General features: G+C 45.7%; 1 protein-coding gene across 1 annotated transcript in view; it reads left to right on the top strand.

Moving 5' to 3' along the window:
• The window catches only part of LOC144105238 (ovochymase-2-like), a 161,285-nt gene that overhangs the window by 91,620 nt on the left and 42,415 nt on the right, over positions 1-27,250 (top strand). The window contains exon 5 of the mRNA XM_077638384.1: positions 17,582-17,720. Coding sequence (XP_077494510.1) covers positions 17,582-17,720 — 139 coding nt within the window. The remainder of the gene's footprint in view (positions 1-17,581; positions 17,721-27,250) is intronic.

The raw sequence follows: 27,250 nt of genomic DNA, 5'->3' as shown, positions 1-27,250 counted from the left end.
CGCTGATGTTAAATACAAGTACGACGCATGAATAAATCTAACAGCGCAACTTTGAACTAATTTTAATGCGTTGGTGAGATATGCTTGGTGCGGGTTCCAGATGGGCGACGCGTATTCGTGTTTTGGCCTAACAAGTGATTTACAAGCTAGTTATTTTACATGTGCCGGAGCTTTTCGTAGATTCCGTTTCAGAAAGCCTCAGGTTTTGTTACCTGCCGAGATAATGTTAGTGACCTGTGTCCTCCAAGACAAATAATGAGATAGGGTTACTCCTAGGTATTTTTAAGACTGCACCTATTCTAGGGGTGTGTTAAGAATTGTGTAAGGGAAGGAAAAGAGACTGCGCCGGCGGGTGAGCATATATTTACATTTGTTGGCATTTAGCGTCATTAGTGAATTATTGCATCATTCTGAAACGCTGACTAGATCATTCTGGAGAGCAGATTCGTTGGATGGTGTTATTGATTGCGCGGTAAAAGACGCAATCGTCTGCGAACATGCGCATATTAGAAGAAATACACTGAGGTAAATCATTAATGTATATTAAAAACAACAGAGGACCAAGGACAGATCCTTGGGGCACGCCGGAAGTTACTAAGAGGGGGCTAAATAAATTGTTGTTAACCAAGACCATATGCGTACGATTAGACCAAAAATTCCTGCATCCATGTTGTAACATTAGGGTCCAAGTTTAGCAGTTGTAAGTTTTAGTAGCAAGCGCTGATGAGATTATTTATCAAAGGCTTTCGCGAAATCCAGATAGATTGCATCAGTTTGCACATTAGTGACCATGTTAGTATGCAAGTCATGAACGAAAATAGTTAGCTGGATTTCACAAGAGAAACATTTGGCAGTAGCGACGACCCGTGTGCGCACCTATGTAACGCTTTGCTTCTATTTCCCAGTTGTGGCCTGCACCTGAAAACGTCCATCGCCTGGGCAAGCCCAGAAGCCCAGCCGATCAAGATTGCCTCGAACAGCGAAAGCGTCCACTGCGCCTGCGCTGTGATACGCCCAGAACGCCGCCATCCCTGACGCTATATACAAAAGGAACTGCTTCATCACCTCCTGCTACATTTGGCAGTAGCGACGACCCGTGTGCGCACCTTTGTAACGCTTTGCTTCTATTTCCCAGCTGTGGCCTGCACCTGAAAACGTCCATCGCGTGGGCAAGCCCAGACGCCCAGCCGATCAAGTTTGCCTCCGAACGGCGAAAGCGTCCACTGCGCCTGCGCTGTGATACGCCCAGAACGCCGCCGTCCCTGACGCTTTATAGAAAAGAAACTGCTTCATCGCCTCCTGCTACATTTGGCAGTAGCGACGACCCGTGTGCGCACCTATGTAACGCTTTGCTTCTATTTCCCAGTTGTGACGTGCACCTGAAAACGCCCATCGCGTGGGCAAGCCCAGACACCCAGCCGATCAAGTTTAGTGAAAGTACAGTTTTTTTTTCCTTCCTTTTTCCTGCACTTCGTCGCTACTGCCGGGTGGGTAACTTAGTGCTTTTGCTGCAAATAGTCTTGTGGAGGTAGGTTTTTCAACAGCTGTTTGTTCTTGTCTCTTTGCATCGTTTTGACTGTACGTTAACACTTGTTGAGATGAAGGACGAGATGAAAGCTGAATTTGCCATGATGAAAAAGGAAATGAAGCAGGAACTCAAGGTTTTCCGTGAGTCGATGGAAAGAGACCTGCGTAGTGAAATCCGGGATCTAAAGAATGAACGAAGGAATATAACTCAACGCCTTGAATTCGCGCATGCAACAACAGAAGAGCTAAAAAAGAAACCGGATGACGAGGTTGCTAAAAACCGCCAGATAGAAGCTCAAAACGAGGCACTTCAAACCAGGCTCATGTCGACGGTGACCAAATTGAAAGACATAGAAAGCCGGCTAACCCGCTCCCAACAATACTCTAGGAAGAACAACCTTGAGATGCAGGGTGTGGTTAAAACTGGACACGAATCAGTCCCTGATATTCTGGCAAAGATCGGAGATGATATTAAAGACCCAATTACTGAGGCTGACATCGAAGTCTGCCATCGTGTGGCGACCCGAAATACCGATAAAAGTAACATCATCGTCCAGTTCCGGGCACGCACTAAGCGCGATAACGTCCTCGCGAAAGCGAAAAAGGCTCGTTTCACGAACAGCAACGTCGGTCTTAACACTTCAGAGCCCGTCTACATAAACGAGTACCTATGTCCTGCGCTTAAAAAACTTCTAGCCATGACTGTTAAGAAGAAGCACGAGAACAGCTGGAAGTCCGTTTGGACAAGAAATGGAAAGATCTACGCAGATCACCTCCCTTGCTTTTTCAAAGCATCACCGATACTTCTTTGAACAGTTTTCGCACTGAACAGTTTTCGCACGACTGGACTCAAGTTCTTGAAAAAACTGATGTCAGATATTACAATCCTGTCCAGAAAACATTTACCGTAACTGTCACGCCTAAATAACAAAAACTCACGGAAGTCATGGATTACAAGCTATCTTCTAGCTCAAATTAAAATAAAAAATAAGCTGTACTGAAACTTCTTAAAATCAAATAATGTGTCAAAGCTTCAAACGTTTAAATCATTCAGGAATCGTTTAAATGCCAAACTTAAGCATGCGAAGCATCAGTATTTGATGGCGCGTTTCAATGATGCAATTAAAAATACTGATTTCCTGTGGAAGCGTTTAAACAGTCTTCTACGATGCAAAGGACAAACTGTACATACAAGCATGAGGGTGGGTAGAACAGATGTGACTGGCAAGGCGCTCTCTGATATGCTGAATGACCACTTTATTGGTGTGAGTGTCTCAAGCAGACTGCCGGCAAAAAGTTCGGTCCCACTTGCCGGACGAATTTCAGTCAGTAATAGCATGGTATTTTTCCCCACAACTCCGACAGAAATTACATCTGCACTTCAGGCAATGAAAAATTGTAAATCACTGGATGTCAATGGTATGCAGGTTAAGTATGTCCTTGATCTAATTGCGTCTGTCTTATGCCAACTATGTAACTGGTTCTAGAATTCAGCTGTTTTCCCAGGAACACGCAGATTGCAAAAGTGGTGGCCCTATACAAAGGAGGTGATAAAAATAACAGCTAACTTTCGTCCCATCTCCGTACTGCCTATATATTCAAAAGGTTTGGAAAAGATAATGCACACGCGTCTTTACAGTTTCCTAAACAAATTCTCTCTGATCTCGCCGTATCAGTATGGCTTCGTGAAAGGAAAATCCACGGAATCAGCACTATTAGCTGAAAATGAGGTCATCATTGACGCCTTTGAACGTAAATAACTTGTACTAGGTCTGTACATTGATTTTTCAAAAGCGTTTGACTGTGTCCATCATGAAACCTTATTTTCTAAGCTGGAGGACTACGGAGTGCGCGGCAGTGCAAATCTTCTTTGTTCATATCTTCATAACAGGTGCCAATACGTAAATCACAATAATCATAATTGTAACATAAAAAGCATCTCTTCCGGCGTACCGCAAGGAAGTATCCTTGGGCCTTTGTTATTTGTTGTTTAAATGTTTATATTAAGGATATTTTTCTCCCTGCATGACGCCACATCATGGGTTGGTTACGCGGATGATACAGCTATGTTTTTCAGAGGGGCAAATATTGATGATTTAATTTACTCTGCAGACCATGCACAGTCATTTGTTAGCGACTGGTCGCAAAGAAATCATTTACGGTTCAAATCTAAAAAGATAGACTATTCTTTTCCGCACTAAGAAGACAAATGTTAACCCCGAAGGTAAGATACTTTTAGACCGTGTGGAAGTAAGTATTGTTAACAAAACTAAGACCCTTGGCGTCACAGTTTTTGATACCCTTACGTGGAATAAGCTTGTTTAAGTACTCTGCAATAAACTTAACAAGGTTTGCGGGATACTAAACAGACACTGCCACTTCCTACCAACCGCAGTTAAACGCGTAATTTATAACGCACTATTTCTGTCTACACTAAACTACCGCCATCTAATCTGGTCAACTACTTCTAAGGAAAACATAGGGAAACTTAAAATCTGTCAGAAACGTGCCTTGCATGCAATTGCTAATATTTCATGTCATGCGCATACTTCTGATTACTTTCATCACTTTAAACCTCTTCCCATAGAATCCACCTATCTTTTTCGTCTCACGTCTACATATCGCTCGTCCGTTTTGTCGTGTAATCGCAGCTTCCTGGACTTAATAAATCTTCGACCCCGCATTTCCTTCTGCAATACTCGCCGAAATAACTCATGGATTGTGCCTTTCTGTCGTACAGATTATGGTCGCCAGTCCATTTCTTGTCACGCAGCTGTTCTTTTAAATAACGTTGCGGCCATCGATGTCTGCCCGGAAAAGATATCCAAACGAGCAGTTTATGCACGTTTTCTTGCAGCTAACGCCTGATAAATTTTGTATGCTTGTGTTTTTACTTTTTGGTGTTCTTGATGTTTGTTACTTGTTGCTTATTGTATTGTGTACTGTGTTTTTGACTGCCATGAAGTGCTCTGTACTGCTGCAGATTCTTTTTCTGCATGGTGTCGGAAGGTTCTTTTATAGGCATTGTGTTTAAGCTGAAGTGTATTTAACGAAATATGTTTCTAACTAACTTTTTGAAGCTAAATGTGTTTTTTTTTCAACCTGCAGCCGAATTGTACATGAGGTGGCAGGGCTTCGTCAAGCCGCAATCATGCGGCTTTTATCCGCCACCTCTTCTTTCTCCTTGAGAGAGATATAAAGATCTTTCAAAACCTTTGCGGAACCTATGCTGCGAGGCATTAAAAAATTCATTACAGTCTAAGAAAGAAATAATTTCAGAGTAGATGACATGTTCCATGACATTGCATTGCACGCTCGTTAGTGAGATAGGTCGATAATTTAATAGGCAGTTTCTGTTACCTGCTTTGTAGTCTGGAGCGACCTTTCCCACTTTCCAATCACCCGGCATGGTTCCTGAAGAAAGTGACTGTGAGAACAGTCATGACAAATGAAGCAACCGCGTGGCTCGTATTCCTTAGAACTTTAGAGTTAATACCATCAATGCCAAATGATGATGATAGCTTTGTCTTCAGGATTATGGATGAAATTCCGTCTTCATAAAATGTGATGCTTTGCATTCTACTTTCCATATGGACCAAAGGAAAAGAAAAGGGTGTTGCCATTTCTTTTGTGAAAACTGTAGCAAATGCGGAATTTAAAGCGTCAGCACAGTCAGTATCGGTAATAGTTTCTTGTATATCATTGGTGAGATTAATAGCGCGTGTTGGGTGAGGGTTTATTTATTCCCAAAACTGTCTCGGGTTAGTACACAACAAATTTGGAAGTGCAGTAGCATAAAACGAACTCTTTGCGCTGCGGATCGCAGTGAAATGTTCATATTCAGCTTCGTAGTAGGTTTGCCATCGAATTGAGGTGTCTTTTTTAGCCGCCCGATAGAGACGCTTTTTTATTTTCTAGACTTTTTAACAATTTTGTGAACCATGGTTTTTGGTTGCTGGTGCGGGTTTTGACAGTTAGTTTACATTTATCAGCCAAACCACTCAACTTATTCTTAAACATTGCCCAATTATCCTATGTCGATTGACCGTGATATGCAGCTTCGAACTTGGGAAAGAAGGCATCAAGTTCATGATTGATAGCGTCGTAATTACCATTTTCGTAAAGTGTTCTAGTTTTCTTTGGAGTCTTATTTGGTGATAGAGAAAAAGAATAGGTGGCATGAATGACATTATGGTCACTAATTCCTTGCAGATATGCAATGGAAAGAAGCGCATCAGGGTTATTAGTCAGAATAAGATCCAGAATGGTTTCGCATTCAGGCGTGACGCGCATTGGCTGTGAAACTAATTGCGTTAAATTAAAGTTCAAACAGATGTCAATGAAGTTCCTTTTCTCTGCGGGACCTATTATTGAGGAAGACGGGAGGTTACACCAGTCAATGTCTGGGAAGTTAAAATTCCCGAAAAGAATAGAGGCATTTGGGTAGCTTGATATAAGTTGAATTACGTTATTATTGAGTTCGTCGCAAATGTGGGGAGTGGAATGGGGAGGCCCGTAGCAGACTCTCATTAGCACTGTTTTTGGTGATGCGCGACACAGTAACTACATTATTTGAAGCTTAGATTTCACATTTGCCACTGTACACAAAATTTGCTGATGAACTGCTATGAGTACGCCACCGCCCCTTGATCCTTCGCGGTCAGTTCGATAAACTTGAAAGTTGAGTAGATCTTCCAAACGAAGACCTTCCCCAACCCCGCGATATATGCCCGCATATACCCTGGCGTCTACTCTCCCTCCTGTCAACTATGCCCCTCTATCCCACATACTCTGGGCTTGCCCTCAGGGCTCCCCTCCGCGAGGTTAGCAGCTCTCGAATCCAGACCAGTGGGATGCCGCATTGCTCAGTTCCGACTCGGACACGCAGATCCGGGTTGTGACAAGAGCCCTAGAAGTCGCCGAACACCACGGGCTCATGGCCACTTGATGGGGCTATAACCCCACAACAACTGCTGCCTTGGTCGACGAAAATAAAGTTTATCCTCCTCCTCCTTCAAGACTTCATTATCAGTGACGTCCTTGCGTAGCCAGCTTTCTGTTAGAATGAGCAAGTTGTTGCCTGTTGATGACATGATGTTAGACACGAGCTCTCGCTTCGGAAGATAACTGCGAATGTTAGTGTAAATTTCGGAAAACTAAAGGTCACATCTGGAAGTAGGCCCGTAGGTCAATCGTGCGCTTGTTAAGGTCGTTTATTGTTTTGTCTGTGGTTGTCAGCTGTACTTTCAGGTCCTTAATCTCTTCCACAAGTAGCGCTTGGCCTGCGGTTAGTTTTCGCAAATCGGTCAGGACAGCGTCTAGGTAAGCGGGGCCAGTATTTGTTTCTATATCACCGGGTAAGGTTAGCAACAGGCAGACAACATGGACACATTCAGAAGCAATAGCGACACAACACTGTGGGCTCGGGAGCTGTACCAAGAAGTAATTACTCGATTTTTTAGCATAGAGTGCGTATGACTGACTGACGCGAAAGGGAAGCGGTATGCAAACTGCTATGGCACAGTCTCCGAGCCCACAAAGCTGCGTCGACGGTGGTTCTTCCTTTATAGCTGGCGGACAGGCTCTTCTCTATGGCGGTGAGGATTTCCAGGGTAGTTCGAGAACAGGTATCTCTCGTTCCACAGATCAGTTGAAACCTGGAAAGGGCTCGCATATGGCCGCCCCATCTGCGTGGCAGGGGAGGCCCGTGCTGACGAGGCACCCAGAGATACACAAGCCAGGGCGGGAATCAGCAGCTTGCAGATTAGACAGACTACCATCTGCATGGCCAAATGGAAGCGGTTAGCAAACTCTGCCATGGCACAGTCTCCGAGCTCACAATGCTGCATCGACGGTGTTTCTTCCTTTATAGCTGGCGGAAAGGCTTCTCTTGATGGCGATGAGGATTTCCGGGGTAGTTCAAGGCCTGTCATATGGCCGCCCCATCTTCGTGGAAGGGGGAGGCCCGTCCAGACGAAGCACCCAGAGATACACAAGCCAGGGCGGGAATCAGCAGCTTGCTGATTAGACAGACGACTATCTGCACGGCGAAAGGGAAGCAATTAGCAAACTGTGCTATGTCACAGTCTCCGAGCACACAAAGCTGCGTCGACGGTGGTTCTTAATTTGTAGCTGGCGCAAAAGCTGCTCTTGATGGCGATGAGGATTTCCATATCCGACTGCATATACCGACTGCCTACTGCCATATGACTCGGCGCTCTCAAAGCTGATCAAGCGAAACATGGCAAGGTCTTGTTTCGAGCAGGCCATAAAAAAGTCCTGCAGCCACAAGATGCGAAGTAGTCTAAACAACCAGACAGCATTCATTATTGAAAAAAGCCGGTTACCCGACTTTTCATGGAAACAGCGCAGCGGATTACTCCTTTGTCGGTTACCCGAGACCACTGCTTGTATCAGCAGCAGAAAAAGTGCTTAAATTATTTTTGAAAAGAATAGACCAAAGCAACAAGCAAGAAAACAAAAGGCCTGTGGTCCTACCACACATTCATGCACTTTCCCACGACTTGATAAAAGTAGCTGAAAGGTATGAGGTGCAAGTAGTTTTTTTTTCCGCACCAAGAAAACTAAAAGGAATGTGCGCGAAGGTAAATGAAGAAAGCAGTCATAGAGAAGAGGAGTCTTGTGGCGTACGGCACAAAAACAGGTTTGTCAAGTGCTCTGAAGGAGTGGCTTACAAGATACCGCTATCTTGCGGCCGAGAATATGTGGGCCAAATGGGCAGATGTTTAAATGAAAGACTTAGATAGCATAACTGCAACTGTCACCACATTAACTCACGTGGAAATCTGGTGACACAGTGCGCCAGGTACGATAGCTGCAGACCCCACTTCCAACAGACTACAGTTCTGCTGAAATCCAGAGATAAGACAATCAGAGAGCTGGGGGAGACTAACTTCTTGGAGTCGGGAAAAGAATGGACGTGTGTAAGTGACCCTTCAGTATTGCTTTCCAAAAAAGAGAAGCATTTCTTTGAAAAGTAATAATTTAGGTAAACCAATCTCCTGGGACAGTCTTTTATTGATGCTTGTTGATATGATAGAAAAGGTGCTGCTTTGGCTGCGTTTTTTGGGATTTCTGTTTTGACATGAAGAGTTTATATGTGTGCCCACCGCAATAACTTCAGTGGACAGTTTGCGCGCCAGTGTTTGTACCGTCCCTGTGTTGTGCCAAGTCATTTCTAAAGCGCAATTATGTGTGATCACCTGCGTGAGAATTTATAGAGCATGTGGGCAATTTAAGTTAACAAGATGGAGGATAAAAGTTTTACATAGCTCGGGCTTTCCGGCCATTTTGTGAGATGCGTGCTCTGTGCCCAAGCAGTAACATTTCGCTACAGCAATCCATCTCCATTGCGCGCAACATCTACAATAGACTTTAAATACCTCCTTAGGTAACACAAAAAGAAAGCACACTGTCTGTTTCAAGCGGCAGAGAATGTTTTCTTCCCTAACCTGTCCATATAAAGCGATCCAGTAGACGCAGCAATAAATCCGCCGCTATTCGCTCGGCACCCATCTTGCGAAGTGTAGCTCCGCATCAAAAGCAGGACCACAGAGTACTTGTGCAGAAACGTTATTGGTATCCTTCCGTTTACTACATTTAAGGGTTTAAAAATAAAAGGTTGTTTCAAAGGTTTTCCGCTTCTTGAGAACTGGCCAGTACCATAGGCTGTGGCTTTAGTGAACTCTTACTGACTTTGCCTAGTGACTTCATTTTGCTGCTACTCTCTTTTCCCCTTCATCTTTTTATCCCCTCATCAATTTCCACCCATGCGGGGTAGAAAACCGCTTATTCTCCGCGTTACCCTTCCTGCCTTTCCTCTTCCTCCTCCTCCCCGGTGCATTATTCGTTTCCTATTTCGGACTAGAAACGCACGTGACTAGAGCAGGGCAGTCAGAAACAGCAAGTGGCTGCTTTTTGCTTCATCACGTTTCTGTTATTTCCAGTAACTGATTTTTTCTGAGCGGCAACATTGTTTCCGCAAAAGTGCCTGTAATTTTGCACACTTTCTTTAGAGATATATAGGCCTTGCGACTCCGCGGGGTTTGTATATGCGATGTAGAGGTTTGTGGAGAGGAAGTTTCCGAGTTTCGGCGAAAACAAATGGTCATTGAGCATTGTTTTGATAGCAGAGACCTGAAATAGAGGATTACTAACACCTTGGGACGCGAATACATTGAGCGGGAAGCGGCGCTGCTAGCCGGTGTGACACAGACTGCAGGCCGACAGCTGCAGCGCCCAGCAGCAGTCGTCGGCGTCGCATGTGGACAACAAATTAAGCCATTTTAATTATTGCAAATGGGTGGCGATCGCACCTGTAAATAAATAAATTTAAAGTATTGGACACATCGAAAAAAAAACAGTTACAACGAGCGGGAAACACCGGACGTACGCGGCGTCAGAAATCTGGCTATAAATCGTTCCCCAGGCTGGCGCTCGCTTTCATCGGGGATATTCTTGCTGAGTTACCGCACCTGCTTAAGCCAGTAAACGTGAACCGGCACAGAAAAAAGCTATTATTTTATTTATTCATCCTATTATTCTTCCTAAGTAGAACGCAGCTTTACAATTAATTACGAAGGAAAGCGCAGTTGCTGCAGTGTAAACAAGAGTAGCACCGAGGTCAACGTTTTTAGATAAGGACAGTTGGAAAACTTGCACCCGGGAATCGCCAGACTTTTTTTGCCGCTTTCATCGGCTGGAGGGATGGTTAGAAAGTAGGAGCGTGCCATTTGAAACGAGGTGATGGCAGTTGCCACCATGCTAAGCTTTTTTTTTCTTCATTTTGTTTAATGGTGTTGTAAGTTCTTAAAAATTGCCATTCTCTTTAAATACGTCTTCCCACAATTTTAACCTTATGTCACCTCTCTGCTTTTGTGCCACCAATCCTCCAATCGCTTTTTGCTAATTTCCAACGCAGATTTATTTACATGTCAATTGTTATCTCTATACCCTAGGGCCTCAGGAAGACTGGCTGCATCCACAACGGGATGGACACCATCACATTTTAGCATGAGGTGTTCTATTGATTCCACATATTTGCCGCCGCTCACTCATGTGTCATCATCTTCGTTAAATTTCGTTTTATAGCTGCGCGTTCTAAGACATCCTGACCTAGCTTCAAAGTGTAGGGCACTGCCTCTTGAGTTATTTTAAAACGTTTCCTTCCTGATCGGCTGTTTCCAGTATCGATACAATTCTGCACTATATATATATATATATATATATATATATATATATATATATATATATATATATATATATATATATATATATATATATATATATATATATATATATATATATATATATATTTCCATTGAATTCATCAATTTTTACCTTCCGCGTTTTTTATTTAATGATTTCTCTTTCTCCGGCCTGGTTTCGGGCATACTTACTGGTTAGCTTCTTAGATCTTTTCAGCCATTGTGAGTCAATGCTGTTTCTGTATAGGTATTTAAATACCTTTGCTGCCCACCTTTTATCGTCCGATTACCTCGGGCGTTTATCGTATAGTATTTTTCTCTCTGCTTCCCGTGCTTCGGGTGTCCAGCCCATATGCCCCGGTACTGCCTCGTTTGTGGTTTTCCCGTGGGCACCCAGTGCTTATTTTCTAACAGCTCTCTGATTTACTTCTAATCTCTAATGAACTCCCGCCCTTAAGCACGGAACCGTATTCCCAAAAGTAAGCTCCGGCACCAATATTCCTTTCCAAATACCTCTCAGTACTTCATGCCTGTTGTACCCCTACAATGCCCTATGTTTCATTATCCCGGCATCTTTTCGCCCTCTTGATATGAGAGACTGCTCATGCCTTTCTGTGTACATCTACCCTTCGTTTACCCATACCCCGAGATATTTGTATTCGGCCACTCGGGGTATTTCATAGCCCTGTCTTGTAAGCTCCTGATTAGTTGTATCATTGAAAATCATCACACTGGACTTACCTGCGCCAAAACTGAAACCTAGACTGTCTCCTCCATTTCCACAGGAATTAACTAGTTTGCAAATCTTCCTGGCTATCTGATAACAGTACAATATCTTCCGCATACATTAAAAAAGGTCGTCGTTGCTCAACAACCTTTCCGCCTAATCTGTACGACAGATTATAACCTATATATTGCTTCCTTGTAACCCTCTTTCCATACTTGTCATATAAAGCGTGAACAGCAGCGGTGATAGTGGACAACCTTGCTTTCATCTTTTGTGTACCTCGACGGTTGTCGTACTCCTAATTCCTTCCCATGTGATTACAAATTGATTTTGTCGATACATTTTCTGTAGAAAGTCAAATACCTCTTGACTGATACCTTCATCGTTAATATGTTAAACAGGAGCTCCCTGTTCACGTTGTCGTATGCTCCGCTTATGTCCAGGAAGGCTAAATACAAAGGTCTGTTTTCCAGCTTAGCTATTTCTATGCACTGGGTAAGCACCAAAAGGCTATCATCTAATCGCCAACCAGTTCTGAACGCGTTCTGAAGTTCTCCGAAAATTCTATTACTTTCTGCCCATGACTGCATTTGTATTTTCACCGCCTGCATCACCAGCCTGTATATAACTGATGTTATTGTAATTGGTAGCAAGGATTTTATGTTCGCCTCATCACTTTCCCCTGTATAAATCAAATTCATTTACTCTGTTTCCAGCTGCGAACAATTTGCTTATTTGTTATGACTGCCTCCAATGCATTTATCAGTGTTTCCATGCCTCATGGGCCAAGTTTAATAACTTGATTGGAATTTCGTCTATCCCTGGGGACATGCATTTTGGAATATTTGCTTCCACCTTTTTCCAGTTAAGATTGGTCAGTCCTAAGCTCTTTTCTTTTGTGCTATCCTGTGTTGCTCTCTCATTTGGGACGATTATCCTATCGTCTTTCCTAAATGACTCAGCTATAACTGACGCTATGTAGTTCACAGCGTCATCTCTATATAAATATTTTCCTTCGGCATCATGAATCTGTTCTTGCTTTCTGTGACTCGCTTTACCCAGCCAGCTTATATGATTCCAGAATTTTCTTGACCCCCCCTTTAGTTGTATCGCGAACTTCAGCCAGCCAGCGATCAGGGGACTGCTTTTTTAGCCTAGAGGAGGACCTGCACTTGTTGTTTATTTTGTCGATAAGATTCCCATTTTTGGCCTATTTTCTCTTCAGATAACTGTGCCCCCTTTGCTTCTCTGTGTTCCCGTGATGCTAACCGTCGTTGTTCGATGGCCTTCCGAATTTCTTTATTCCACCAACTTCCTGGCTTCCTCTTTCCTCTCCAGTGGTTTACTCCTTTTACTTCTTTTATTTTTGTACTAATGAGTAGTTCTAACTGATTATAATCCCACTTTTTCACAGGATGTTTCTCTGTTGCTTCCTCCATACCGGCCGTTATATGCGCTATTTGTTCGTCATTTAATTTTGCGCACTCTTTTTGACTTCCATGCATTTCTCTTTTGAGCAGGGCTCCCAACTGTAGACGAAAACGCTTGTGATCACTTCCGAGGCTGTACTTCTCCTCTTAGTCTATTTCCATTATAGCGAGCTTGCTCTACATCCCCTGCGACATTAAGCAGTAGTCAATGGTCGCTTGCCTGTTACGGGATTCCCACGTGATTTTTTCCTCACACTTCGTTTCTCTATTTACAATAACTAGGTTGTGCCGCTCACAGAAGTCTAGCATCAACTTCTCGTTACAATTTGTGTATCCATCCAGATCTTCGATGTGGCCATTCATGTCACCCAGCAGAGTAATATCGGCGCCTTCTCCAAACTGCTTTATATCGTCATTGAGACACTTAACTAGATCCGTGTTCTCTAGCCTGCATTTGTCCCCTGTCCCTAAATAAACTACTCCCAGCCATGTCCTCTTACCGGCTATTGTACCAGATACCCAGTCGTGTTCCTTGCAAGTTGATTTTATTCTTTGCCAATTTGTTCCTGGAGTATCAGCATACCTACTCCCCCTCACCTCCTCTCCGTTGTTGTTCTCTTTCTCCCTTCCCAGACGTAGCCATCAATATATGGTGGGTCTTCTAGATCCCTGAGATATGTTTCGCATAGCGCGTATACCCCTACTTCTTCGTCCTTTAACTGCTGTTTTATCTCTAACCACTTCGCTCTCTTTCTACCGCCTTGCATGTTTATGTACCTGTATCAGGTGTTAAATTTCTTTTTTGTATTTTTCTTGCTGAACCTCCTAGTGGCAATTTTATTGGCGTCAGCCTCCATTGCTACTCTTTCTACTTTGCTTCTAGCTACCCCTATGCCCCGAGCCGCAGTGGACCCCCTAAAAAAGCTATTGCCCTGCCTGCCAGGCGCCAGCCGATCTCTGCTCCTTGCCTTCCATTAAAGTGGATGCCACCTCGTGTAAAGCCTCCTCCAAAACCTGCTCCATGCACTTCCCTGTTTATGTCTGCCCCTTCAAAGCCTTTCTCTTGGCTTACCTTCTTTATCTCTCGATTAACAGCCGCAACGTCCTTGGCAAATTCTTCGTCCGTCTTTGCACCTCCGGCACTATGCAAACCACGATCTGGACTTGCTGTGCTATCGCCCTTAAATCGTCAACTCCCTCCGCTAATCTGTCCACTACTTTTGCGGCTTCACCATTCCGGATATCATTTAGCCCCGCCGCTACCACTACCAAATTTAGCCCTGCAACACTCTTAGAAAGTTCGCTTTTTGTCTCTCTCAGTATTGCGTTCATTGTCCTGCCTGGGAATGCCCCGACTGCTACCCGCTTATCACCCCTTTACACGCTCCATTATAGTTCTTTTGCACCCACACATATTTGAGTCACCACCAATAAGTACTAGGGAACTTCCTTCCTCCCTCCGATCTTCCGCGTTATGCTCCCTCTTAAGACTGTCTGTGAGCTCATTCCTTGGGGTTTTAAGCACTAGGGTATTCTTTTCCTCCCTCCTAACTTCGGGATTATGCTGCCTCATATCATTGACTATGACCTGATTCCTTGGTGTTATCTGGTACCCTTCCTCTCTATCGTCTCCAGATTTCTAGCTGCCACGTGTGCGCACCTGTTCCTGTCTGAACCCGCCTGACGTACTTGTCTATTGCTGTCCCTCACAGTGCTGGCCCCATCCACGTGGCTTGCGCTTGAATGTCCGCTAATGTGACTTCGCATGGCGGTGTCAGCAATTTTTGCGCCTTACAATTCACTAAGCTTCTGTTGGAGTTTGCGCTTGTCTGCACTGTCTACCTGTAGCTCTTTTCCTAGAGCATCCATACGTAGCGCTAGGATGGTGTTCGCTTCTTCAGCCCTGTCCAGGCGTGCGCTTAATACGCAGCATTTGCACTTAAAATCTGCGCCTTCGGCATCCCCTACAGATTCGAACGGCGTTTCTTTCAAATACTCCGACGCCTCACACTCCTTGCGTTTAAACTTCAATTGTTTGACCATCTTAGTAGCACTCTGTTATTACTACCACAAAATGCAAGAAACGAAAAAAAGCCACTTGCAACCACGAGCTCAAATAATATTCTGCGTAACGCAAAAGCCGATCACCTAGAAAAGAAATAGTAACCAGCTGTCTAAACAATTTAACACGCAAATGAGCCCTGCAAACCTACAGTTGCCGGCCGGGAAAGACTAGGCTATTAGGGCACTGGCCTGCTCTTTCGCGAGCACTTCACCTAACTAGCGTAGATCGAAAACTAGCCTAAATCTAAACTCTCAAAATATTTAATTAAAGAACTCATCTATTTGTTGTAGTTAGGGACTCTCGCAGTCGTCTATCCGTCCGATCCCAGCCGCCACGCATAATTAAAGGGACGCGAGCGCCACCTCCAGGGTTTTGACAGTACCCCGTTAGTTTTCTTGGTTTTATCTTCGCCGCTGCTACGCCCATTGCCTGCACTTGGTCACGTGGAGAGTTTGCTGCATATCTGATCTACGCTAGCTCGCGCCTCGCATCGTCCGTGCCGGGCGAGGCTGCTTCAAACGGCGCTCGTCAACGTATTGAAAACTTCGCGTGCGCTTCACGCCTACGGTACGAGAGGCCAGGATACTCGGGATTTAGCTATTTGCTGTAGATCTCGGCCGCAACTTAAACCCCTTCTTTCCGCGGTTCCACGCGGCAAAATCAGAGAAACAGGACGTGCGGCGTATTCCCTCGTAGTTTGGGTTTCTCGAGTGTGTGATATGCGGTTGTGCAAAGTAGACTGTAAACATTCCTCTTTTGATCAGATCACTAAAACTTGAGTGTCTGTAAATAAAACTAGGCAAAAGCTTAAGAAGACACCAAATGCTTTTTCTTGCTTTTTTCTTGAGGCAGACGCACATTTATTATTTTCTTCTGCCACTTTCCCTGTCTTAATCAGTCGAGATGAAAATATGGTCGTCCTGGGGGTTGAGGCATTTTCTATAAGTAAAGTGATCCATACTGGGAGCACGGTAGCGTTACCTTTTGAATGTACCTAATACGCATGTGATAAGCTGTTTGCCAACGTGTCTTCAACGTGCCCGGCTAGGTTATGGTTATACGTGCTACTAAGGCGTCTTGTTTCATTATTGCAAAAGAGATGAAGGCGCAACTTACGTTTGTATTCATTATAAATACGTTTCTGTATGCACACGAGTCACCATCTGCTGACGCTCCTCAAGCTGGAAGTAGTAGACAGCGCGCCCATCTCAAAGGGACCGCAGCGCCACCGCCTAGGCGGCAACCGTTTTGGGCCCGCTCACTGATCTCCTCTCTGCTCCGTGGCGCGCCGCCGCAGTTTTCCAACTGCCTTTGTCTAAAAACGTTGACCGAGGTACAGTCGTCGCCATAGGCGCATTCCTGTGGAAATTCCGTAATCGCGCGGCAAATGGCGAATCCGTAGAATTATCAAGCACTAATTCAGTGAATACACGGACTGTTTGCTGTAGCAGCAGCAGGAAAAAAGCGATCATATAATATCGTAATCACCAGCCACGGGACTCTGAGCAGTCTTGCAGCGCGTCTGCACGGGCAGAGCGAAGTGAAGACAGCGACGGGTATTGGTCGGCACGAACAGTGAAACATGATGTCGTTGTTATGTGACCAAGGGATCTACCGACTGACGCGCTGTCGGCTATGGGCCACCGACACAGACGTCCGCCGAGTGTCGGTGTAGTGTGGAAAAGCTAAATACAATGCATTAACCATGCAGTATGCGGATTGGGATCGACCCAAGCTAGCCGCTTGGTTTCATAACGCTTTGTCGCCCCTCGACAGCTTGGCTTTTCTCAGTGCATCGCAATATATACTTGCCGGCATTTCGAAAGGCCCCGGAATGCACAGCATGCGTGCGAGAGCAGACGACGCAGCGGTCCGCGTGTCACTCCTTTTTAGGCCCACGTGACCAGGGTTGCACTCTTTTTCAGGAGAAACGTCATAACACATCCCGGCACTGAGAAACCGAAATCGCTCAATATAAATTAATCAACAAAAAATATTTACCGCGCATGTATGAATAGCGGAGCCCATTTCACACGCCCTTGGGCAACACGCAAGATTTGAAACAAATAACACGCCAACAGAAAATTTGGTACCTCCACCCCTTTCAAACAGAAGATACAACTCAGAATAGTGCAGTATGTAATACGCACTCAGTAAAAGAAAACAGGCAAGTATTGCAATAACGGAGCATTAATGCAAGCTATGCGAAAATATACACTGCATGACACACCGGGAAATTTGTAAACTCATGCGCGTTGCACTGTACGCAATTAAGACCCTCGGAATAGCACCGCAGGTTTGCGGTGATAATATGCACTGACTATATAAAACTATTTGAAGTAAATTACTATGAAAGGGAGCAGGTACGAAGAGAAATTCATTGAGTCAATGCGAAGTTTCAGCGTTCCCTTGGAGAGCTAGATCAACGTTTCGTGAAGCTCAAAGCTGCTTGTCATTGAGGCTCATATCTGCATCAGATGCTACACGCATTTTCCCGCACTCGTTTGTTTGTCAGGAAGTTCTTCGCGCGTCCCACTCAGTGTGATTACTTAATGCTGCAATATAACGAGACATGTACAAATGTGTACGTTCTCTCTACTTCAAGGAATTATTCCACGCGAGCCATCCATATCTACATAGATCCAACGGAGAAGACTGCAGGACTTCGGCGTCAGGCACAACAAGTAGTGGTGCATCCTGATTACAACGACCAGATCTACGCCAATGACATCGCTCTCATCAAAGCAAGTAACTTGGATATTTTTGCCACTCTGACAGCGAGCATCGAATAGAGATGTAATTTGGCATGGTTATTGACGTAAGAAACCATTTCAAGTGCTGTGCAGAGAGCCAAAACATTTTTGCTGTGGCAGTGCGCTACGCCTAGCGCACTACCACAACCTCCTTGATATCAGAAAAAAATGCAAACTTTTTAGGCCAAATAGCGAACGCAGATAAGAGTATTCTATAAAACAGTAATCTTGGTAACATCTTCGCCAGTAATACGACTTTTTTTTCTAACTTCTGAAGTCACACACGTATTCTAAAAAAAATTAATTCCCCGGTTGTGTAGGTGTTCATGAGAAAAATTCAACCATTCAGATGTTTTACAAACCTAAAAAATTCGCTTCTTGAGCACTAGATTTACTCTTAAAGAGGAAACATTTTCTCTCTGAAATGAAATAACGGCGGGCGTCTGAAAGGTTAAGCACATAGCAAAGAATGTATTAAGTTTGAACACGGAAAAAATTGTATCTTTGTCCATTTCTTGCTGGTCACTTCTTGTGAGTAGCTAGAAACTCTGTCTAATCTGAAACTCTACAGAGTGTTCTTCGGAGCAATAGCGCAACAGGACAAATGACCAAGAAAGAGCATACACATATAGCGCTAACTTCCAACAACTTTACTGAAAACAAATGCACAACAATTTATACATGCATTATTTCCGTGTCATCCCAAAACATGCATAAAATCGGTGCGAAAGTAGGTAAGCAATTTCATTTTTTGAGAGTCTGACAAAAGGAGTGCTTACACAAACACACCATAGTCTGGCTAACTTTTCTGCTTCCATGATCTCACGAGAGCGCTTGTCTTTGCTATTCCCAACAAAAAAAAAAAACGCTTGTGTAGCCACGACCGGCACTTTAAACATGCGTTGCAATGTTTAACAAATTCTCCGTCTTCTTCGTTTTTATTACTTACATTGCGATTACATTGACCACGTAGGCGGTCATTAAGGCAGCGACCAACATACAGTCGTCCACATGAGAGCGGAATCTGGTACAACATACCTACCTTGCATTCAACAATCAGCATTTTATGTTTCTTCGTGCATTGATTGGACACAGGACGAACACATATGTATACAGCAATACTTTCATTTCAGCTAGTTGGTTGTAGCATGACATTGTTTACGCATAGAGCGTACAGGCGCTAAAGCACAGTGGTTTTTCCATGAATAAACTTAGTTGGAAGTTGGCGCCACTCCTGTCTTGTGTGTGTGTTGTCTCCGTCTTTTAGCGCCTGTACGCTTTTTGCGTAAACCATGACATTTGTTTACCTTTCATAGGCTGCTTATCTTTTCAGAGGAAGAAAAAACAACTAAAACGTCTATCCTTCTTGTTATGCGCTTCAGATTGTGAGAGATGGTATGCAAGTATAGAATTACTGACTTTTTTCCTCTTTCTCTTCAAGGGCACACACGCACAAGGTTGCAGCTCAGTACACAGCTTTCTGAGCAAACTTTCCGCTACTGAAATCTGAAGGTGATCAGGATAGCCAGCATGCGATAGCCTACTGCACTCTTGGTGCAGTACATTGGTATATTAAATCGGTAGAATGTACATTGGTACATTAAATCCGGGCAGGATTTTCGGTGGGCATTGTAAAAGCACAGGCTCGCTATTGCTCTTTTGACCAGTTTAGAGTGGGCCTATTTCAAGGGCAGGAGTGCCTTGCTATTGCGAGGTTCGCCGCAACATTAGTTAAAATAATAACTGCTTTGGCAGGCCGTTTAGTCTGCCCAATGTATGCATGACAAGTTTCTGACAGTTTCAAGTTTCATACAGAAAAACCTTGGTTCACAAACAATTGATGATCCGTTTCTTGTGTCTAATTGCCTGGCTGTTGTTGACTCTTTGAAGTGTTATAATCCGCGTCTGTGCAGTATGTTCAGCATAGATGTTCAAGACTTATTTTATTCACTTCGGCACAATAGTCTGCTACGATATGTTAGCAAGTGTATAAAAGATTACAATGATGAAAGCGCTTTCATTGCAAAATGCGGGATCTCTGTGGGGCCATTTTGGAGCTTTTTTCGTTTTATCTGAAGTCCAACTTTGTTGAATGGGAAGGGAGGTTGTCCAATCAAAAACAGGGGTGTGCATTGGTTCAAAAGTGGCTCCTGTACTAAGTAACATCTTTCTCAGTTATGTAGACAAAACTATTGAGAGCAACTTGGGTGTCGATACAAAACGCATCTTCAGATATGTGGATGATTATCTTGTTTTTCTGGAACACGCTGACTTCAATAGGCAGGTCGATAAAGTGTTAAAGATTTTTGACGAAAGCGGACATGGCCTAACTTTCACCTTTGAAGAACCCCAAGAGAATGAGCTACAATTTTTAGAAATAAGATTGGCAACGAAGCAAGATCACGTGTGCTGGTCCTTCCTACAGAAATCAGAAAAGCCTTTGCTCAGTTTTCGTTCGGCGCATTCGAAGGTAGTAAATTGTGGCATAGCAGTTTCTTGCCTAAGTGCTGCCATTGCCAAGTCATGCGTGCATGGTATCAGCACAAGCATTAATCAGCAGGTTCAGAAGCTAAGAATTGCGGGCTTTCCAAATGTTGTTTTAGTACTTGCGTGCAGTAAGATACTTAAAAAGGTCAAAAGGGGAGAATGTCGGGAACTTTCACAAAAAGATAAAAAGAAAATTGCTGTTCTACCGTACATTCACCAAACGTCACACCGTTTGATGCAAGTGGGCAGCGGATATGGCGTTGATGTTTTATTTTCTTCACCAAAAAGCTCGGCAAATTATGTGCCTTTATAGATAGAAAGGGCAGGGAAGAGGAAAAGAAAAGAAGAAAAACTAAAACAGGGCGCCAGATAAAGCATGACCTGAGGTTTGTTCCTTGTGCTGAAGGGGTTGTGTATGAAGTGCCGTTCACGTGCCGGAAGACCTATATAGGTCAAACAGGAAGGTGCTTGAATACCCGCCTACGGGACCACACCACCTCTTTGAAAGGGGCTCCGTCCTCAAATCTAGCTTTACATTACAGGAACTGTCCCCGGAATAACCAACCTGATTCTTCTGAAAAATCATGTACACCCATTTTTAATAAAACTAGAATCCTGTACAAACACAAAGATAAACTAACAAGAGAAATCAGTGAAGCGTTTCATATTCATAAAAACATTGACTCATGCATGAGCACCCCCTCTGAACAGTTCATGACTGCGAACTAATGTATCTGGATTCAAGTGATTGATTTATCACTGTGGCTTTTGATGTTGCGCACGCGCCCGTGGTTGTCAAAGGAGTATATTTTGCAGGTTTTTTTCTAATAAACGTTCAGCTGTTAGTCAGTGCCGGTCCTGTTGTCTTCTTCTTTCTTTATCCCTCGTCTCAGCGCTGTTATTCCCAGCAGTGTGTACCAACTCGCTCAACTCTCCGTTTTATTGAACCTCCCATGTTATGAGCCCTTAACACTTCTCGGTTCGGTTGCACAAAACTAAATCATGCCTGTCACACATGTCCTGAAGCATGCTTCCTGTCGAATCTGTGTACCCATCCAGGTCTTCTATATGTGCGTTCATGTCGCCTAAATAATTATCTCGCCCTGTCCTCCTAGCTCTTCAATGCGCTTTCAATACATTCTAATATTTTCCTGTTTTCCTCTTTGGCGTTAGCTTCCGTTCACAGGTATACAAAGCCAAGGAGTGTTTGCACCCCTTCCACTTTTCCTTTTAGCCATAAATGTTCTTTGCATCCCAGTTTAACCCTTTGAAAATTGTTACTTTTATGAATGAATGCCCCAATTCCACCCCCCTTTCTACTGCCCTCTGTTCTATTGCAATATTCCAATGCGTAGTCTGGGTTGCAGTGTGGTTGCTCCATGTCTCTAAGATGCGTTTCCGCTAAACTATATACCATTAATTCCTCCTGCCTTAACTGTTCTTCTTTTTCCTCCCATTTCAGTCTATTCCTGCCACTTTGCATGTTAATGAAACATATATCAGAATTAACTTTGCCCTGGCGATTGTGTCTATTTCTTCGTCTATGGTTCCATCATCCTTTTGATTTTGATCTTGGTTCTTCCTTTTCTACACTGGTTTCCTCAGAGCTCTGGGTCCCCCCCAAGTAAAGCTGTTGCCTGGCGACCTATCCTACTACCCACCCTCTTGTCAGTGGCACCACCGTAGTGAATGCCATCCTGTGCAAAACGGTGGGCCTGACCTCGTACACTACCTTGTTAACTTCCATTACCCCGTATCTTAGTCGTCGACTCATTAACCTAATTACACGGTTAGCCTCAACGATCTTCCTGCAGTCACCACTTCGTGACATCTGGTGGAGGTGCTGGGTGGCCGTTCATGTTCCGGACGCCTCTTTCAAATCGTGACATCAGGCATCAGCGCTTCGCACCCGAGGACGAGCCAGCAGCTCAGCAAGCCAGTCGACGTCTCCAGGGAGAGGAGCCTGAGTTCGGGACCCTGCCGGACTGCTCCAGACAGCGAAAAGGCGCTGCTAGGAGCACCGCTAACAGGACGTCTACCCCCTCCCCCGCATCGACGACACACTGGACCGCCTCTGCAACGCCAAATATTTCTCAACGATGGACCTCAAGAGCGGCTACTCTCAAATCGAGGTCGACGAAAGAGATCGCGAGAAGACAGCATTCATCCCTCCGGATGGGCTGTTTGAGTTCAAGGTGATGCCATTTGGTCTCTGTTCCGCACCAGCGACGTTTTAGCGAGTAATGAATAATGTACTGGCAGGCCTGAAGTGGCAACTTTGTCTGGTATATTCACATGACGTCTTTTTCTTCGCCTCAAACTTTGAAGATCATCTCAAAAGACTTCGAACAGTACTAGACGCCATCACGTCGTCTGGCCTAACCTTGAAAGCAGAGAAGTGCCACTTCGCCTACGAATAGCTACCGTTTCTAGGCCACATCGTTAGCAACGTGGGAGTACGCCAAGACCCGCAGAAAACAGCTGCTATTGAACAGTTTCCACTGCCGGCTGATAAGAAAGCACTGCTCAGATTTCTCGGACTGTGCGCATGTTACCGACGATTTGTGAAGAACTTATCGCGCGTCGCCGAGCCCCTGACCCAACTGACGAAGGCAGACGTGTCATTTAAATGGGAAGCGCCGCAAGCAGAAGCCTCCAGAGAATTCAGCGCCGTTTACAGTACCCACCTATCCCCGCGCATTTTGATGAAAACGCCGATACTGAAGTTCATACCGACGCAAGCAGCGTGGGCTTAGGCGCCGCCCTCGTTCACAAGAGCGACGGGCTGGAGAAAGTCATCGCATACGCTAGCCGTTGCCTTTCCAAGTCCGAGGCTAACTATTCGACAACTCAGAAGGAGTACCTTGCAATCATCTGGGCAACGTCGAAATTCCGCCCCTACCCGTACGGACGACCGTTCAAAATGGTCAGCGATCACCACGCGCTGTGCTGGCTTGCCAATTTGAAGGACTCCTCTGGCCGCCTCGCTCGATGGAGCCTGCGTCTCCAGGAGTTTGACGTCACCGTCGTTTACAAGTCCGGACGCAAGCACTTTGACGCCGATTGCCTCCCAAGAGCCCCTGTAGATACACCGCCACCGGAAGACGATAAGGACGCCTTCGTGGGACCCATCAGCCCCAGCCTTTTTGCTCAGCAGCAACGCTCGGACTCCGACCGACAACGCCTCATCGAGTACCTGCACGGCAAGGTTTCTTCACCCCCGCCCCCCCTGCTTCATTCAAGTGAGGACTTTCTTCCTGCCGTGTACAGAATTATGTCCTTGTGAAGAACTTCGCAGCGAGCAAAACAGCCTACCTCCTTGATGTACCTGCTTGTCTCCGCGAAGGAGTTCTACACGCTTCACACGACGAGCCGACATCTGGAGATCTCGGGTTTACTTGACCCTCCGCAGTATTCAAAACAAGTATTACTGGCCCAGACTGTCTGCTGATGTCGCACATTATGTGAAAACCTGCCGAGATTGTCAGGGACGAAATACCCCTCCCACACGACCAGCAGGATTTCTGAACCCCATTGAACCTCCTTCAACGCCCTTTCAACAGGTCGGCATGAACTTGCTTGGCCCTTTTCCAAAGTCAACGCCTGGAACTAAGTGGATCATCATAGCGACTGACTACCTGACCCGCTACGCTGAGGGGAAACCCCTACCGAACGAAACAGCAGCAGAAGTTTCATTTATTTCATTTATTTTTCCCTTAAAGGCCCGAAGGCATTAAATAAGGGGGAGCAAAAACAAGGTCAAAGGGAAAGAATAAATTGAGAAATAATAAGTGGCCAGATTTTTCGTGGCGTGCATTCTCCTGCGAAACGGCGCCCCGATGTACTCATAACACACAGCGGAACAGAATTTATGGCGGAACTAACGCAAGCCATCCTCCGTTACAGCCAAACCAGCCACCGGAGGACAACTGTATGCCATCCGCAGACGAACGTACTGACCGAGCGCCTGAACAAAACCATCACCGATATGCTCGCCATGTATGTCGATGCCGAAAACAATACCTGGGACGTCATCTTGCCTTACGTCGTCTTCGCCTACAACACCGCAGTGCGGAAGACCACCTAGATAACGCCTTTTAGGCTCGTCCATGGCTGGGAGGCCACGACCACGGACGCCATGCTGCCCAACATTACCGAAGAAGAGAACGTCGACGTCACCGCCTACCTTTACCGCGCAGAAGAATCTCGAAGACTAGCCCGATAGCGGATCAAAGATCATCAGCTGTCCGATGCCAGACACTACAACCTACGAAGACGCAACGTGGAATACAAGACAGGAGACCAAGTATGGGCTTGGACGCCCATTCTCCACCGTGGAATGAGTGAAAAGCTTTTGGGCCGGGCCCCTATTTCGGCCCGTACATGGTTCTTCGTGGGCTAGGTGAATTGTATTATGATGTCATCCCTGATGTAATGATTGCATCCCAGCGACGCCGAGCACGACCAGAAGTTGTCCATGTCGTCCGTCTGAAGCCCTAGCATGCGCGCTAAATGACACTGCATTTGAACACTCTATTCTCGCAAGATCCGTTTTAGTTGTTGCTAGTCGCATTATTTGTGTCAGTGCACCGGGTCGATGCTTCTTTCAGAGGGGAGTAATGCCGCGAATCTTTGAAGTGTTTGTTCATTCTACAAATCTGCCGCCACGTCGCTTTATCGCTTTGTTTGTGACCGAAGACGCGACTAGATTTATCTCGATTGATAGCAGCCAGGCAGAGCTGATTCTTCGTTCTTCCAGAATGTTGTAGTAACTTTCCACGCTTTATCTAGAAAGATCGCTATCAGCTTTAAATTGAGCACGGCCGACAGCGGCGGGCATTCTGTTCGACGACCGCCGAGCACGTTTGTTGCTACGCCGCAGCCTAGTTATTCAGTCCATTTTGGGTGCAAGTCAGCAAGCAAAGTTTTGTTCAAACGCCATCTTTGCAGTCGTTCTGCTCCTCGGATTGTAGTCATCACTTCGTGACAATATAGCTTACATGTTTTAGTCGCGTTGGAGGCTATCTTGCAACACGAGTTCGGATCGATGACATATGCACCTCTAACCGCATGCTTTCTGATACTATACCTCTTCCTTTAAAGCGAAGTTCTTTGATCTTTCGACATGTGAGTTATCGCGCCCTTCTAAATTTCCGTGATACAATTTTCGTATTAAAATTCTGACGCAATGGTTCTTCACGTCGTAATATGTCGTAATACCGTATACCACGAAGTGTCGCAGTATGTCGCAGCAGTAAATTGCCGAAGTGGTGTAGTAGTCACACGTACGCAGCCTCAACAATACACGCAATGCTTTCGCATTTCTCGAGTTGAGCAGCATTCAGTGCCCTCGCAATTTTTTTCTTTCCTGCATAAACACTGCATTTTTAAGTAGCTTATACTCTTATTTCGTAAGAGGCAGAGACGGTGCACGTACGCACGCTGCCCTTCCTTAGAGCGTAATGCGTAAGGCTTCCAGTATCGCTTTCGTTATCTTTAACGCGATAGCGTTAAGGAGCTCATGTCGCAGAGAAGCCGGTGTTGTTGACCGTGAGAGGAAAATTAACGAAAAACCCCTTGGAAGCAGGTGGGCCATCTATGCTCACGTCACCTTATAACGTCATCACAGCCTGCCAACCGGATAGTGAGCAAACTGCCCATGGCGGGTCGCAGTTTAAGAAATTGTTGGTCAATCGAGAATAGCAACCTGCGTTGCGCAAGGCACGACGGTGAGAGCTCCTGCCATCCCACGGCAAGCGCTTATCGCTTAACCGCTACACCGCTGCGCCAGGATTCTTATGCAGCATAATATTGCCACACTGCTCACATTCTGCGAGCGCCGCCATGCGGCCGAGCGGCATTACTGGGCTCGTGGGGGAGCGAAGAAGAGGACGTTCCCGTTCGAACGCGCGCTGCTGGGTTTCTGGCCTTCGGATTAAAAAAAAAAACCCTTTTCGTGCCGCCCTACTTTTGTCGGCGACATTTTGGTGGAGCCGCTGGGTATCGTTCCATGAACGCTCACCCCGAGGGCAACTCTGACGCTGATCAGCGACGCTTGGTCACAACACCCGTCCACAAAGCGAGCCGCCGCCTGCGAGGCCTGCAACCTGAGTGTCAGCCACTGACGAGGTCGGTGCGTACCATGACGTCTACTACAGGCAGTCAGACAGGCCAGCCTTCCGGCACTGTCCCGCCCGTTGTAGTTCTCACCCCTCGCTCACCACCATCTTTCCACGGCGATCGGTTTCAGGACGTCGAGGACTGGTTGTCCAGCTTTGACCGTGTGGCCACTTTTAACCAGTGGGACGACGACCGAAAACCGCGAAACGTCTATTTCTCGTTCCAAGACTCTGCGAAGACATGGGTCGAGAACCATGAGGCATCCTTTACGAACTGGGAAGCGTTCCGCCGTCAGTTGCTGGCTACCTTCAGCACAAACACACGCAAGGAAAATGCCGAACTCGCCCTTCGCACCAGGTCACAGCAGGCGAACGAAAGCGTCGCTATGTTTATTGAAGACGTGGCACGTCTTTTCAATCGGGCTGACCCTGCCATGCCAGAGGCTACCAAGGTGCGCCACCTCATGCGTGGTGTGAAGGAGCAGCTCTTCGCTGGCCTCATACGCGGCCCACCAAGAACCGTCGCTGACATCGCTAAAGAAGCCACAGGCATGGAACGTTCCTTACAGGAACGCAGTGCGCAGTACGGTCGTCCGGGAAGTGTTGCGGCCAGCAACTATTGTGCGTCCCTGCCAGTTGCCGGGGACGAGGCTCTTCGGGAGCTTGTGCGGAGTGTAGTTCGCGAAGAACTGCGCAACCTCCGCTTAGATGCTCCACCTGCCAGTGTTGCAGCTGTAGCCGATGCCGTCCGCGAGGAAATTCGCCGAGCAGTCCAGCCACCACCGGAACCACAGCCGGAGCCGTACGCCAGCAGCTACAACGAAGCCCTACGGACACCGCAGCCGGAGCCGTACATCATGCGCTACAGTGAAGCTCTGCGGAGACCTGCGCCAGTTCCACATGCGTTCCGCCCTG

This window comes from Amblyomma americanum, chromosome 9 (genome assembly GCF_052857255.1).
Source record: "Amblyomma americanum isolate KBUSLIRL-KWMA chromosome 9, ASM5285725v1, whole genome shotgun sequence".
NCBI lineage: Eukaryota > Metazoa > Arthropoda > Arachnida > Ixodida > Ixodidae > Amblyomma > Amblyomma americanum.
This window is presented reverse-complemented; position numbering and strand designations above follow the sequence as displayed.